This window comes from Nothobranchius furzeri, chromosome 4 (genome assembly GCF_043380555.1).
Source record: "Nothobranchius furzeri strain GRZ-AD chromosome 4, NfurGRZ-RIMD1, whole genome shotgun sequence".
Taxonomy (NCBI): Eukaryota; Metazoa; Chordata; class Actinopteri; order Cyprinodontiformes; family Nothobranchiidae; genus Nothobranchius; species Nothobranchius furzeri.
In genome coordinates, this window is record NC_091744.1 from 16,981,969 (window position 1) to 16,996,184 (window position 14,216).

Genomic DNA, 14,216 nt, shown 5'->3' on the forward strand with positions numbered 1-14,216 from the left:
CTTCTGGGCCGGAGGCAGAGCTGCTGCGGGGGGAGCTGCCTGGACAGGCTGGACCGGATGCGGTGCGACCTCCGGGACCACCGCTGGAACTGGAGGCGGTGCGTCCACCGGGGCCACCGCTGGAACAGACTGTGTGAGAACTGGTGGTGCTGGGAACGATGAGAGGAGGGAGGACAGATCGTCCAGCTGTAGCTCTTTGAGGCTGAGCGTCCGATGGAGCTGGACCAGCTCAGCCCGGAGACCAGCGAGCTCCGCTGGGTGAACCCCGGGCTTACTCCTCTGGCTCAGAGATGAGGAAGCTGCATGCTGGCCCGAGACCCTCTCCTGGCGGCTCGGGAAGGTTAGAGTGTCCAGGTGAGACTCCTGGAGGCTGATGAGCTGGCAGAACCGGCCGAGCTCCGCCTGGAGCTCTATCAGCTGGGCTGCGAGAGCTGCTCCTCCCCCTGCAGACGATGGAGGCGCCGGTTCGGCAGGAGACGGGACTGGTGGTCTGGCCGGGGGCGTGTCCAAACTGCCGCACCGGGCAGGGGCAGATGCGAGCTCACAGCTCCGTCCCGAGACACCGGATGGTGGTGGAGTCTGGCGTCTTTCCCCACGCCGTGGACTGACTCCCGGGGAACAGACAGCCAGCCTCGTGCCCTCATAGCCGCAGCGATCCGGGAGCGTCTCCCCATCCAAACTCCCGTCCGGTTCCGGAAGGGCGGAGAGGAACGCCAAGGCTGACGGTCGGGGACGCCGGCGGCGGCAAGGCGGAGCTGGGGCTGGAGAGGGAGAAGCCGGCTGGTGGGTCGGGGTAAGCCACCGGAGCAGGTACTCCCACGGAAGAATCTCCCCGCTGGATCCTTTAACTGGTCGTGTCATTCTGTCACGAGCGTGCCTGGCGAGTGGAGCGGAGGTAGGATCCAAACGCGGGGAGGAAGAAGGCGAACAGGTAGGTCCGTTTAACATGAGTTTATTAAATGCACACGCTGGACACTGAAACAATGACACGACATGGAACACAGAACAGAAGGGGTTTAAGTACACGAGGAGCGGGAGCTATGGTGATTGGGAAACAAGAGGCAGGTGGGAGCAATTAACGGAGACACAGACTAAAACCTAAGAGAAGACAGGACAGGGTGTGGCAGCTTCGCCCTCTGGCTCAGCTCTCCTCTTACCACAGAACTCCCCCACACCCTCCAGGACCCCCCTAAGGGTAAAGAGCTGGTCCAGTGTTCCACGGCCAGGATAAAAAACACATTGTTCCTCCTGAATCTGAGGTTTGACATACCGACGGACCCTCCTTTCCATATCCCCTGAATAGACCTCACCAGGGAGGCTCAGAAGTGTGATCCCTCTGCAGCTGGAACACACTCTGTGGTCCCCCTTTTTAAATAGGGGGACCAGCACCCTGGTCTGCCAGTCCAGTGGAACTGCCGCTGATGCCCACACGATACTGCAAAGCCGTGTTATATCAGGTCTCATATTCTCCAACTTGCACCAAGAGTGAAGTAAGTTACGTAAAGACACAAAAACACAACTACTTATGTGTGATTTGTCTTTAATGATGTCTGAGATCAACATGACTGCCTCCATCACATCAGAAATCCGGTTACTCCAAAAGTTACATTTGTACAACATGGAATAAAACATTTTGCCCAAGTTAAAGACCAAGTTCACTGAGAAACCATTTTGTTTTTGTTATTTTTGAAATACTATTGGTCACTCTGAGTTTAACATGCAGGCTCAATGGGTAAATGGTCTACTAATCCATTTTCCTGCTTTAGTCATTGACATAGACGGGTAAACTCTCAGATCAGAAAGGCCAGCCAGATCTGTAGACTCACCCAGCTTGGGGCCTAACTGGGAAGGCTGTTGTTGGGAGAGACCAGAGAACGTCTCAGCTAGTAGAAGCTAATAGTATTAGCAACTCCACCACATAGCAGAACTCCTTCAGGCTTGTGTTATTTTTGGAGATACAACATCAGCGTCGCAACGTAAACAGAGTCAGTGGTGGAGTTTTGTTCCTGCTAGCCAATCAGAGGCGAGATGCCCAAATATCAGGAAATAAGACTCCAGATCCTGCCGTCTTTTGCAGGATCTTCTAGGTCCTGAAACAGGAGCACCAGAGCTTTTGTCCATCAGAGATCAACTCAAAAGGCATTAATTTATACAAAAGGCCACTGCTAAAGTGTAGAACAAATGAGTGAACTTGGTCTTTAAAGTAGCATTTTCATCTTTATTACCTAAAAAAGTTTTAGAGATTTATTTAAACAAAATGTTGTCCCAACCTGAGAAGATGCCTAGAGCGTTGTTTACATCTAAAAGCTAAACGTATGAATTTGAACCGAAACCTCCCACCATGCGCTCTCGGTAATACTCTCAATAACAAGAATGAGTACAACATGTTGGCTGAATTAGGACAAATGTCGCAACTAAATCACAAACCATGCAGAAGTAAGAGATGACAGCTTTAAGAAAGCAACATTTGATCGGACTGACAAAATAATCACATGATCTAAGTGATGTTTAGATGCTTTTCTTTAACAGCATCAGCATTGCTCATTTATGGAAACTTTATCGACTCCAGGACATCACGGCGGAGTTCTAACACACGTACAAACTACGGACAAAAACGTACCACAGCCGGTAAACGCTGACTTGATTTACTATAGTAACATTAAAAAACCAGCAGATTCATCCACGCCGGTCATCCTTCTGCTGGTGCAAGGCCACAACAACCACTCTGAGGTATCAAGGCAAACAAATCAGCTGTTTACTGGAAAATGAAGCAAAACTAAAAGAAACACCAGCAGCAAAGATAAGATTCTGGAACCCTGAAGTAAAAAAAGACATCGAGAGACGATCACACTGTCAGAGCTAATTAGCAGCATTATGTAGCGGGTCAGTAGTTGGGTCATCTTCAGACCACAGTGTTGGACACAAACAGCTAAGCAGGCAAATCGATCTTGGTGTAAAAACCCAAAGTTGCCATTTGTCAGTTTTGTTACAAAACAAAAACAACTTATTTTCATACACAAACAAAAACACAACACGGAGAACTTTATTGCATCTTGCTCTTTGCAATTTGTGAACCTGAAGGTGAACTACTGCAGCAAGGTGAGAGAGCTTTTTATTTTGCATGTCATGTGAGGATAACTTCATTGTGGAAGGCAGGATGAGTAAAGGTCTCCAGCACATCTGGTTTTACTTCCAGCTGGGCTTTGTGACTCTGCTGGACATCAACAAGTCTCTGGGATGCACAGACTTTTCAGAGAAGCTGCTGTTCTTACAAAGGTCGTCCCGTGTCGAGGGCGGACGTGGCGTCTCGCTGCGATAGGTGCTGTGGGTGGTCGCCTTCACGCTCTGCACCCGTCGCAGGTTTGTCCCCATCCCGTGTGGTTTCTCCTCGCTGCTGTGAACAGTCGGTGATGCTCGGTTCTGTTTCACAGAGGGTTTCCGGCCTCGGAGCGAGGGGCTGCGGGACGGGGTAGAGGGGACGGACGGTGGGCCCAGCTCCTTCTTGCTCCTGGAGGATGAGGATACCGTGTTTCGGGCAAAACTGGGGACATCAGCGGTGATTTTCATGTTGTTTGTGTTTGAGTTAGTGCTCTCAGGAGATGCACCAACCTGGATCTGTGCTTGGGCCTGAGTGAGAGCTCTCATGGTGGAGCGGCACATCTTCTCCTCAGCCGCCGGCTTGGGGATGTTCCTCAGGGGTTTGGCGCTTGGTTTGTGGATGGAAGCTTTTCTTGGCGTTGAATCGCGCGCCCATCTGGAAACGCCACCCATGAAGCAGCTGCCCCTCTGGACTTTGGACTCATCAGGAGGTACGCTTGAGTGTCGAGGAGGTCTGGTAACCTTCTCAGACCTTCCTCTGGCTGGGGTGCTCTGGTCACGGAGGTGTCGGCGTGTTTCTCCTCCATCCTGTCCTGAAGATCTCTCTCCTCGCTTGCTGCTGCCCGCCCTGGTGAGCTTGCCGATGGGTACCACCTTCCTCATGCCCTGGCTCTCGCTGCTGGTCAACGTTCTCACTACTCTCCCTCCACTGCTCTTTGTCACTTTGCTGCTCTTCAAGTGCGCTGCTTTTCTGCTATTTCTCTGGACCTCTTTGCCCACACCTGTTTTTCCTTCAGCTGTGTCGCAGCTCTCCGTGTCCCACTCCTCTGTGGCGGCAGACGGAGTCACGGATGCTGCGTCTACACACTTTGGAACTGGTAGCTCATTGGTTGACGCAGACTGGTCGTTGGGTGATGCAGACTCCAAATTAGATGACAAAGAGTTTGGATCTTGTTGATTTCTGCTGTAGTCAGTTCTTATGTGGAGTCCTTCTTTAGCTAGGGGAGAGCTTTCAGCCTCGGAGTAGTCCAAGGCAACAGAGCAGTCGGTTTCTGTGCAGTCTGGTATGTGGAATATTGGCTTCTTATTAGACACAGAGGTATCTAACGGGAGGGGAGTGTCGCAGGTGGTTGATGAAACCGTGCTGTGGTCCTCCTCTTCCTTCTCTCTCTCACAGGAAATGCCAACCAGAGAGGGAGAATTGACTTTATCTTCTGCCTTTAGATCTGCTCTCTTCTCTAAAATGTGTCCAAAGTTCTCCAGATTCTTTGGGACTGACTGTTCCTCCTGATTTTCCAGATCGGCCTCCACAGCACCAACTAGGTTGACACAGTGCCCGTGATCACTGTTGGTATTTGGACTGGGGAGGTTAAAAGCTTGAGGGCCTTGAACTAACGTATGCTTCTCCACGCTAACGTTCATGTGGCCTGTAAATATTGGGCTGGGAAGGTGCTTCTGAAACACGCAGAAGGAACCAGACAAAACGCCGCTGTCTGAAACAGATGAGTAGTTGTTGTTTTCAAATGGGTCCTCATTTTCATTCAGCCCAGAGGAGCAGAACCGGGCCCGCGGGGTCACCAGTTCAGTTTCTGCATGTGGAGAAGTTGCTTTTGTATCGCAGCTCGGCTCTCGGGTGTCTTCCTGTCCTAAAATCCACGGAGTCGTCTTCCGCTGGTGGGGGCGACTTGGCCGAGGTAGGCTGTAAAACTTGGAATAATCGGTGGGATCCCCCGTGTCTCCAAACAGCTCCAGGTATCCCTGGAGTTCCCGATCGGCTACAGAAGTCAGGGTGTGACGGTGGCGGCGAGCGCTGGCGGAGCGTCCCAGAGGGCTGTGCGGACTCTGAGACCTGCTCTGGAAGAAGTCCAGGAGGTTCTCCTTGGTGAGCATCTCCACGTCGTTCTCGCTGTTGCTGCGACCAAAGACGCTGCTGTGATCCTCGCTTGACCACGCTAAACGCTTTTGCTCCAGTTCTCTCAGCCGACGCAGTCTAGCTGCTTCCTTCAGCTCGCGGTCATTGTTGTCCTGAAAGAAGCAGAGAGGTGGAGGCATCAGATCACGAGTGCTTTGACTTGAACTAAAACCTCACTTCAGTAGAATAAGCTGTAATAATCCCACGGTAACAAAAATTAACAAATGACGGAATACTTCCAAAGATACTTTCAGACTCAAACAAACCTTGACAGCTTTTTTGAATTTGATGCAGAAATCTTGAAAAATGCGGAATCCCTCATCCAGTTTGAAGGTGTCCTTGTCTTCACAAAAGAAATCTATGAGAGCGTTGCCCTCTTTCCGCAGATCCAGCCTGCGTCGCTTTAGGTCCTGGAGTGTCTGTGCTGAGCTCTGAGACAGAAATTCAAACACACAAAAATGTTTTATAGAGGATTTTATCTGTGGCAGCCCAGTCAGCAGCTTTAAACGTGTCCCCTGTCCTGAGTCCAGCGTCCCGTGTCTGCAAGTGTTACTGCTGCCTCACCTGCAGAAAGGGCTCCAGCTGCAGCATCAACTCCCGGTCTCCTTGAACTTTCTCCTCCAGGGATTTGATCCGGACATACAAGGAGGAAAACTCCAGCTCAATGTTTTCCACTGAAATTCTACAGGAAAACAACAGACAGGTCAGGAACCACCATGTGTAATGGCACCAATCATAAAAACTGATGACTGTAAATCAGAATAATTTTGCTGAGTTCACTTAGAGACAAGATACTGAAGGGAAGGAGGAGGAGTGATCTTGGCTCGGCAGTGCTGGAGCTGCTCTAGTCTCACACCACACAGGTTTGACCTTGGATCCACACCGTGTCGTGTGCACGACTCTCACAACGCTACACTTAAGTTAGACGTTGGCTTTGTTAATAAGGCTCTGCTATGCAGGATTCATGAAGACTTGACGCCTACAGTCACATTTAAATTGGAACTGATTTAAAAACCTGCAGGAACTGAATCTTAAACCTTGTGGGTGGATGTGGTTGGTGCAGCTTCTGCTGTCAAATCCAGTGTAATAATCAGTCAGTAGCAGATTTTGACCCTCTAGTAGAGGTCACTTAAAGGTACCGTCTGAGATTTTTGTCCCATTCTATTTGCAAATCTCATCTAAAGAGTTGCTTTGCATGTTCTGTTTAGAGTCTGCTTCTGTTCTTGCTAGGCAACGTTTAGTGATGGAGTTACTGTCTGGGAACGCAGCGCAGTTGCAACTCTGTCCTTCAGGGATCTGGAGGTTTTGTTAGTGGTGAGGTTTCCCCAGATTGTTGGTGGTGAAAGCTAAAGACTGCCTCTTTTTTCACTGTAAAAACACCATATGCTATAAATGCTAGCACAGTAAGCTGGGGGAGGGGTTCGGCACAAAGCAAGTGGGAGGAGGTTTGGTGCAGTTCAGGGAAGGTTCTGGAAAGTTTGACCGTAACAGCAGCTCAGCAGAGCTGTATGTCTGCTCAGGCGTGTGTGTGTGTGTGTGTGTGTGTGTGTGTGTGTGTGTGTGTGTGTGTGTGTGTGTGTGTGTGTGTGTGTGTGTGTGTGTGTGTCTGCTCATGCATGTGTGTGTGTGTGTGTGTGTGTGTATGTCTGCTCATGTGTGTGTGTGTGTGTGTGTGTGTGTGTGTGTGTGTGTGTGTGTGTGTGTGTGTGTGTGTGTGTGTGTGTGTGTGTGTCTGCTCATGCGTGTGTGTGTGTGTGTGTGTGTGTGTGTGTGTGTGTGTGTGCGTGTGTGTGTGCGTGTGTGTGCATGTGTGTACAAGCAGGTGTTGTACCTTTTTCTGCAGCTATCAGATTCTGAAACTCAAGGGGGAGCCTTATATTTGAGTGTAAATTCAATAAATTTTTAACGGTTTGAGAGTTTCACGAATTGTTTCTAAAACTTGCACCCTGCTGTGATCTGATCATCGAAGAGCCTTAAATGAAAATGTTTACAGTTAACTCAAACATAGGAACAGAGATTTAGTTTACCTGGCTGCACTCTGAACATGCTCCAGTTTCTCTGGAAACTTGAGAAGCATCTCATCTTTCTTTTTCGCCTCCTGTGGAGAAACAATAAACAGTTTACATCAAATATCGTTTAATATTGTACAGGGCAGGCTAAAGTGGCTGAAAGGTACAGTAATTTTTCTTGGGTTATTATTTTGGCAGCCAGAATTGTCTTTTTGCCATTTCCTGTCATCATCTGTTGCACACAGGGGCATCATCTCTTCCTCCTCACATTACGACTCAAGTATAAAGATAAACAGAATATCTGTCCTAACATAACACTTTTAAACAGCAGAACACTGTTTGTGTTTGTGAATTTTATTATCCAAGGAGAAGTGAAATGAAACAAGGATACACGACTCCTTTAAAGGCACGGTTGGCAGTTTTGCTTGCTTTTAGCACCCCCTAGTGTCCATTTGCAGAACCGAAACAAAACCTATCTCCTCACTGAGCGTTCATCATTTTACCACCATAATCTAACAGCTGAAACATCTCCCCATCTTTCATTAGTATCTACAGGAGTGAATAAGAAATAAATCAAATAAATCAGCTGTGTTCATGATCTAAAACATGCAAGAAACATGCTGGGAACCAGGGCCAGATTAACACTTTGTTGTACCCTGGGCAACAATATTCAAGGGCCCCATCATCACGACCCAAGGATCACCATAATATGGTCACATACAGAATATTTTACTGTAATATGCAGTAAATATACTCAATACTTGAATGCCTGACTTCATGTAACCCGCTCAGGGTAACCTTTGACCCACCTTGTGTGGACTGACCAATGAGGAGAGAGTCTTAACTTGAGGCCCTCTCTTCATTGGTCAGTCTGCATGAGACTGACTCTCAACTGATGTTCAGTCATAGGCAGCGAAGCGTCTCTGTGCAGCGCAAAAGCCCGGGTGGACAGTTTGTTTAATACAGGGTGATCATATTTCCATTTCCAAACAAGAGGACAGGGGATCTGTGCCTATGACGTCACACTATGGCAACGCCACACAATGCTGGGACCCATTTTTTTGTAAGAACTAAATATCAGATTCTGCCAATAAAAGGGCTCTAAAACAATAAATACTTAGCATATTTACTGCAAAATCTCATTTTTCTGCTTTAGTGCTGCAACAAGGTTTTATTAATAATAAATTATTATACCTTTTGTTTTACTACAGCATCGGTACGCTTCCTCTGCACAGATTATCAAGGATGCTTGTTTCAGCTGTGAGATTAGGGTCAATGAAAAAATAAGTTGTCACACACTCCATGGAAACTTTCAGAGAATCCACAAATAGTGGCTTTCACATGGTTTTGTTACTTTTAGCAAGTTTAGAAAAGCAGCAGATGAGACAGCATGTCTGATAATTTAGTTTTTCATCTGATAATATGAGAACATGTCAGCGATGTCTGAGGGGCTTTTATAAACACTGTATAACTAACACTACTGGAGAGGGTATGGATTACACAGAGGCTTCTGGGGAGCCCAGCTATGGGGGTGGGGTGGTGCTGGTGGTGTGTGTGTGTGTGTGGGGGGGGGGGGGGGGGGGGGGGGGGTCATTTTGCCTTGGCCCCCAAAATGCCTTGAAACGGCCCTGGGTGTGTAACTGAGTTTTGAAGGTGATCTGAATTGTATCAGATGTATAAATATTACATGTGTGTAACTTATTGTTTTATACAGGAAAAACGTGTAGTGGAGATAAATCTACCTACATTTTACTTTTCAACACTTTGTTTTGTTTTCTTGTTTTTATTTAGCTATATTTTCCTGTCCTGTCTGTCTCTCATCTTCCTGCATCTCCTCTAAACTCTCCAGAAAATCTGCTGCCTGGATTCTTACTTTTTCACCTCATCGGTTACTTTTGAGCAGATCAAAGGGATCTCCTGACCACAAAGCGGAGAGCGCGTTTCGATGCGCCAGTGAGGTGAAATCACCGCAGCACAGGTGATGAGATCCGCAGTGGCAGAGCGCTTCAAGCACAAATAAGACAGAAAGTAGAGAACATGTGCGGACATGAACAGTCGTGTTCTAATTATAGTTTTTTGGTTGCGCCACTTTGAGAATGGACCGTGCGCTGGACGCAGCAGCCTGGAGCGCTGCGCACCGATCATCGCTCTGCCGCTCTCTGCTGAAAAAAGTCCATGAATGATAATATAGTAATATAGGTAGAAAACTTTTTTCCGGCTCCCCTGAATGTGTAGGATATACAGCTCCCCCATCCCTGCTCCTGGATGAAAAGCCGGACATTTTCATCAATACAAGAACCCGGACATCCCGGACAGAGAGTGAAAAGCGGACATGTCCGGGGAAAACAGGACGTACGGTCACACTAGTTTAATATAAAACGGGAGATTACAGAGACAGTATTTTGCTCGTGCCCTTGCTGCCCTGGGCCCTTTAGAGTTTGTGGGCCCTGGGCAATTGCCCAGTTGCCCATATGGTTAATCCGGCCTTGCTGGGAACATACTGCAGCGCCAGGTATGTCAGCTCCATTATTTTCTGAGTCCAACAGACCGAACGAGCACTCAGAAGTTGAAAATGTAACATTATGGCCACAGAGGGCGGTGGGGTTCAGAGTGACCTTTCATTAACCATGTAAAGGGTCATTTTAGCACATAGTGACTCAAGGAAATTATTTAAAATGGGAAAAAGTTGAACACTATGGCTTTAACTGTGACTGCATTAAGGTTTGTCATCTTTAATGAAGTGTATGACCAACACCGCAATTTTATTATTTCCTCTTTTTATTGTACTTAATGTTTTTATTGCACATTTTGTATTTGGGCTATGAAGCACTTCGGTCGACTACATGTTTTTTAGGGTTGTATACAAATAAACTTTGGTGTGGTTGATATTTTTGTGTTTTACTGAATAATCTGAGACGGACATAAATAATAAGCTCCATATTCCTCATAGTTTCACAAACCATGGCGACAAAATGCAGCAGGTTCATTCCTGGCTTGTTGGCCTTTGTGTCGGCCAATGAGAGGAGCGACGACAGTTTAAATCCAACAGCATTTCCCGCGTATCCACCCTGTGATGCAAAGCACATTAGAGAAACATTACCACTTTCACCAAAAGACAATAAAATGATACCAAACTGAAAATGAGCAAGGCTGCATTCAGCTTATTTAATTAGGGATGGCACTGGCCCACCCTTGACCCCTCCTAGAACCGCCCCTGTTTTTAACTGTATGAAAAATATCAGTTAAAAATGTCCTTTAGCTTGAAATTTTTTATCCTAATTGGTCAGTTTTTGAAAAAAAAAAGACATAATAGAATGGCCTTAAAACAACGCTTTTTCTGTTTAAAATATAAACAGAATAAATCAAAGCGAACATTTATTTAACAGTGTTGTGTAGATGAAATCTTACAGCATTCATGATGTTTCCTGCCTGAAGCACCAGATGAAGGATGGCATGAAGCTCCTCACAGTTCATCAGCTCTACAGGAGGAGGCAAACATACGTTACACTCCAAAGATCACACACCATGATAAAGCCGCCTCATTTACTTTAATGTTACCAAACAGGAAACTGGAAAGCTTCAACAACGCCTCACTTCAAGGATAATGAAGACTTTATCACTTATCAAACTTTTTGATTGTTTTTATTTTTTAAAAATGATAAAAAGGTAAATTCACTGCCTTAGGCAGTGCAGTGAGTCGATAACATGGAGATCCTTTTAAGTTAAAGAACAAATATCAGCAAAGTTAAAAAAGAAAAATGCGTGTTACTCATTTGAAATGACGCAGAGGTTATACGTTAAAAAAGGTAATAGTGGGAAGGTGAACTTCCGAGGTTCTAGTGTGACTTTGAAGAACATTTATTAATTTGGGTGACAGAAAGAAAAGAATGTTTAACCCTCCCACTGTCTTTACGGGCGACCCCGCGAGCAAAGTTGACCATTGAGCAGGATTGATGGTTTATCCCTGGAGGTCCGCGTGGCAGGGGGGAGGTGGTGCTCACTCAACCATCAACCCTGCTCAATGGTCAACTTTCGGGTCACACCCATTGGGACAGTGGGAGGGTTAACTAAAATATTTTGAGATGTATACATTGCATTTAAGAAATAAATACTCAGCTCAACACAGATGTCACAACTAAAATAATTATCATTATAACAGTTATATGTGTTAAATGCAACTTTCAACTGACTATACTTTGTTTTTCTTTGTAAGAATGTACATTTATGTGTGAATTATATGTGATTTTTTTTGTCAATATTCAAGCCAGGAAAAGTTTTGGACTTATTTTAATTAACTTTTCATGAATTTTTTTAAACCTCTTGCAGGATTTAGTGAGACAGCTGAAGCTGCGGTTCTACTGAGAGAAAGTACTACAGTAAACAGAACTAGGGATGAGCCGGATACTCGTTTCAGACAAGTATCCGGTACGGATAAAGCATTTTTGACGAATGCGAGTAAACCTCGTAAGGAATACGAGTAAACCTCGTAAATATCTGTAATCGTGCTGAAGGGAAATCCTCAGTGGGTAACTGACTGTCTTCACGCTCTGTGATTGGCCAGTCACATAGAGCGCCCGCCCCTCCCTACACACACAAAACTCTCTAGCCGGCCGGGAGCGCAGTCCGTCCTGTTCATCCAAGCACACACACAGACAGTAACGGATCTTGCTGTGATTGCTTCACTGTTGCTCACGTTTCTTCAGTTTTCCCTAGGTTTTCTTCAGCTCGCCTCTTTTTCAGTTGAATAATTAAAGTTACTTTTTTCGTAACTGACATGGTGCATTTGACAAGACAGAGCTGACGTGCTGTGTCTCTACCTCCGCTCCGGTCGGGTTTTTTATTTTTTTTAACTCCCTCTCTCTATGTCTCTCTCTCTCTCTCTCTCTCACACACACACACACGCACACACACACACACACACACACACACACACACACACACACACACACACACACACACACACACACACACACACACCTCAATCAACATTGTTTTCTTTAACTTTGTGTGGGGTAAAATGCCAAGAACATTAAGAAAAAAATCAGTTAAATCAAATTAAAATAAAAAAAATATACATAAAGTTGTGTCTGGTTCTAGCATTTCATATTTCCTAGTTCCTACTGCATGAGTTCAGATGTATTAATCCATGCACTTAAATATTAATGTTCAAATTTTATTGAAAAACTTGTTCTGTAATAGTTTCTTTACTAATGTGATCAAAAATATTTAATCTCTATTCTGAGGCTGCTCTGTAAATAGTTTTCAAATAAACAATACACATATCAACTTCTGATGATTCCATATCAATTTCAGACTTAAAATAAAATATTGATGTAAACCAAACCCACTTCCAGTTAAACCACGCCCACTTCCGGGTTATGCCACGCCCGTTCCGAGTACAGATACAGATACAGATAGTGGTGTACTCACTCATCCCTACAGAATACTTTCATTGTGTGCTTCAGTTGACTTTTACATTAATGACCAAGTTCACTCATTTTTTTACACATTAGCAGTGGTCTCTAGTATAAATGAATAGCTTGTGAGTTGATCTATGTGGGATTAAAGATCTGGCGTTCTTGTTTCAGGAACTAGAAGTAAGCTAGAGCAGAGGAGAACTGAAGATTATTTCCTGATATTTGGACATCTGACCTCTGATTGGCTAACAGCAATGCAACTCCACCACTTTGCAACGTGGATGTTTCATCTCCTCCTCACCTCACCTTCCTCCGCTTATCCGGGTCGAGGGGGCAACATCCCAAGTAGGGCCTCCCAGGCAATCCTCTCCCCGGCCACGTCCACCAACTCCTCAGTTGGGACACCAGGGCGTTCCCTGGCCAACCTTGAGTTGTAGTTCCTCCAGGTAGTCCTGGTTCGACCTGGGGGCCTCTTGTATTCGCGATCTTGTTCTTTCGGTCATCACCCAAACCTCTTGACCATAGGTGAGGATTGAGACGGAGATCGACCAGTAAATTGAGAGCCAGATTGGTCTAGCATCCTCATCACTGCAGCCGCTGCCCCAATCCACTTGTCGATGTCCCACACCTTCCTCACTCATGAACAAATCCCCGAGATATTAAACTCCTCCACGGGAAGACCTCTCTCCCGACCCGCAGTTGGCAAACCACCCTTTTCATCTCTTCAAATAACATAAGCTTGAAAGCCAGGTTGTGGATTTGCTAATGCTAACAGTTAGCTTCTACGACCCGTCAAGTGCTCTGTTGTTTACTGGGTGCTAAACCAACAACAGCCTTCCTTGTCGTGAGCCAAGATGAGTGAGTCCATGAATGGTAAAACTCAATTTTACATTGATCTGACTGGCTTTTCTGATCTGAGCATTACCTTTCTCTTTTTCAGTTGCGGCTAATGCAGGAAATAGAGGTAGAAGACCATTTTCACATTTAGCCTGCAAGTTAAACCCAGACTGACTGATCATATTTCAAAAATAGCAAGTTAAAGATGGTTTCTCAGTGAACTTGGTCATTAAAAAGAGGCACATGCGTGACATCTTGTTTTATTCTGATCCCCACATGGTTCTAGCTCATGTGACCACTTCTTCTAACAGCTCAGATTTCTGGGTCGACTGTCTGTGTGCTTTCAACAGAACCGGGCCGGCACTTTGTTACCTTTAGTAGCAGCTCGGATAATATCGATGTCATGACCCATGGCAGCACAGCAGGGGAAGAACTCCTCACGGAGGACCATGGCCTCGATCCGAACCTCAAACCTGTTAGACAGATCAAGGAAGGTTGAAACTGGATAAATCAGACAGTTGCAATGTTAAAGTTCAAGTCATTCTTCTACAAATTGTCATCACCATCAATAGAAAAACAGGAAGCAAATTATAGGATGTGCAAATGATTGACTTTTGCTTGTGTCAGTTGCATGTTGTTCATGTTAAAACACACCAGAAAATAAGAAAACAGGCTTTAAGCGCACATTTCTGCAGCAATAATCACAAACGCTCTGCAGAGAAT

General features: G+C 45.8%; 1 protein-coding gene across 1 annotated transcript in view; it reads right to left on the bottom strand.

Annotated features, from left to right (window-relative positions):
- Positions 1 to 1,520: 1,520 nt before the first annotated feature.
- Positions 1,521 to 14,216, bottom strand: part of fhdc1 (FH2 domain containing 1) — a 47,363-nt gene continuing 34,667 nt past the window's right edge. Inside the window, exons 6-12 of the mRNA XM_054743730.2 lie at positions 13,866 to 13,966; positions 10,648 to 10,718; positions 10,200 to 10,307; positions 7,258 to 7,328; positions 5,795 to 5,912; positions 5,497 to 5,661; positions 1,521 to 5,343 (exon numbers count right to left, since the gene is read on the bottom strand). Coding sequence (XP_054599705.1) covers positions 3,187 to 5,343; positions 5,497 to 5,661; positions 5,795 to 5,912; positions 7,258 to 7,328; positions 10,200 to 10,307; positions 10,648 to 10,718; positions 13,866 to 13,966 — 2,791 coding nt within the window. The 3' untranslated portion in view covers positions 1,521 to 3,186. The remainder of the gene's footprint in view (positions 5,344 to 5,496; positions 5,662 to 5,794; positions 5,913 to 7,257; positions 7,329 to 10,199; positions 10,308 to 10,647; positions 10,719 to 13,865; positions 13,967 to 14,216) is intronic.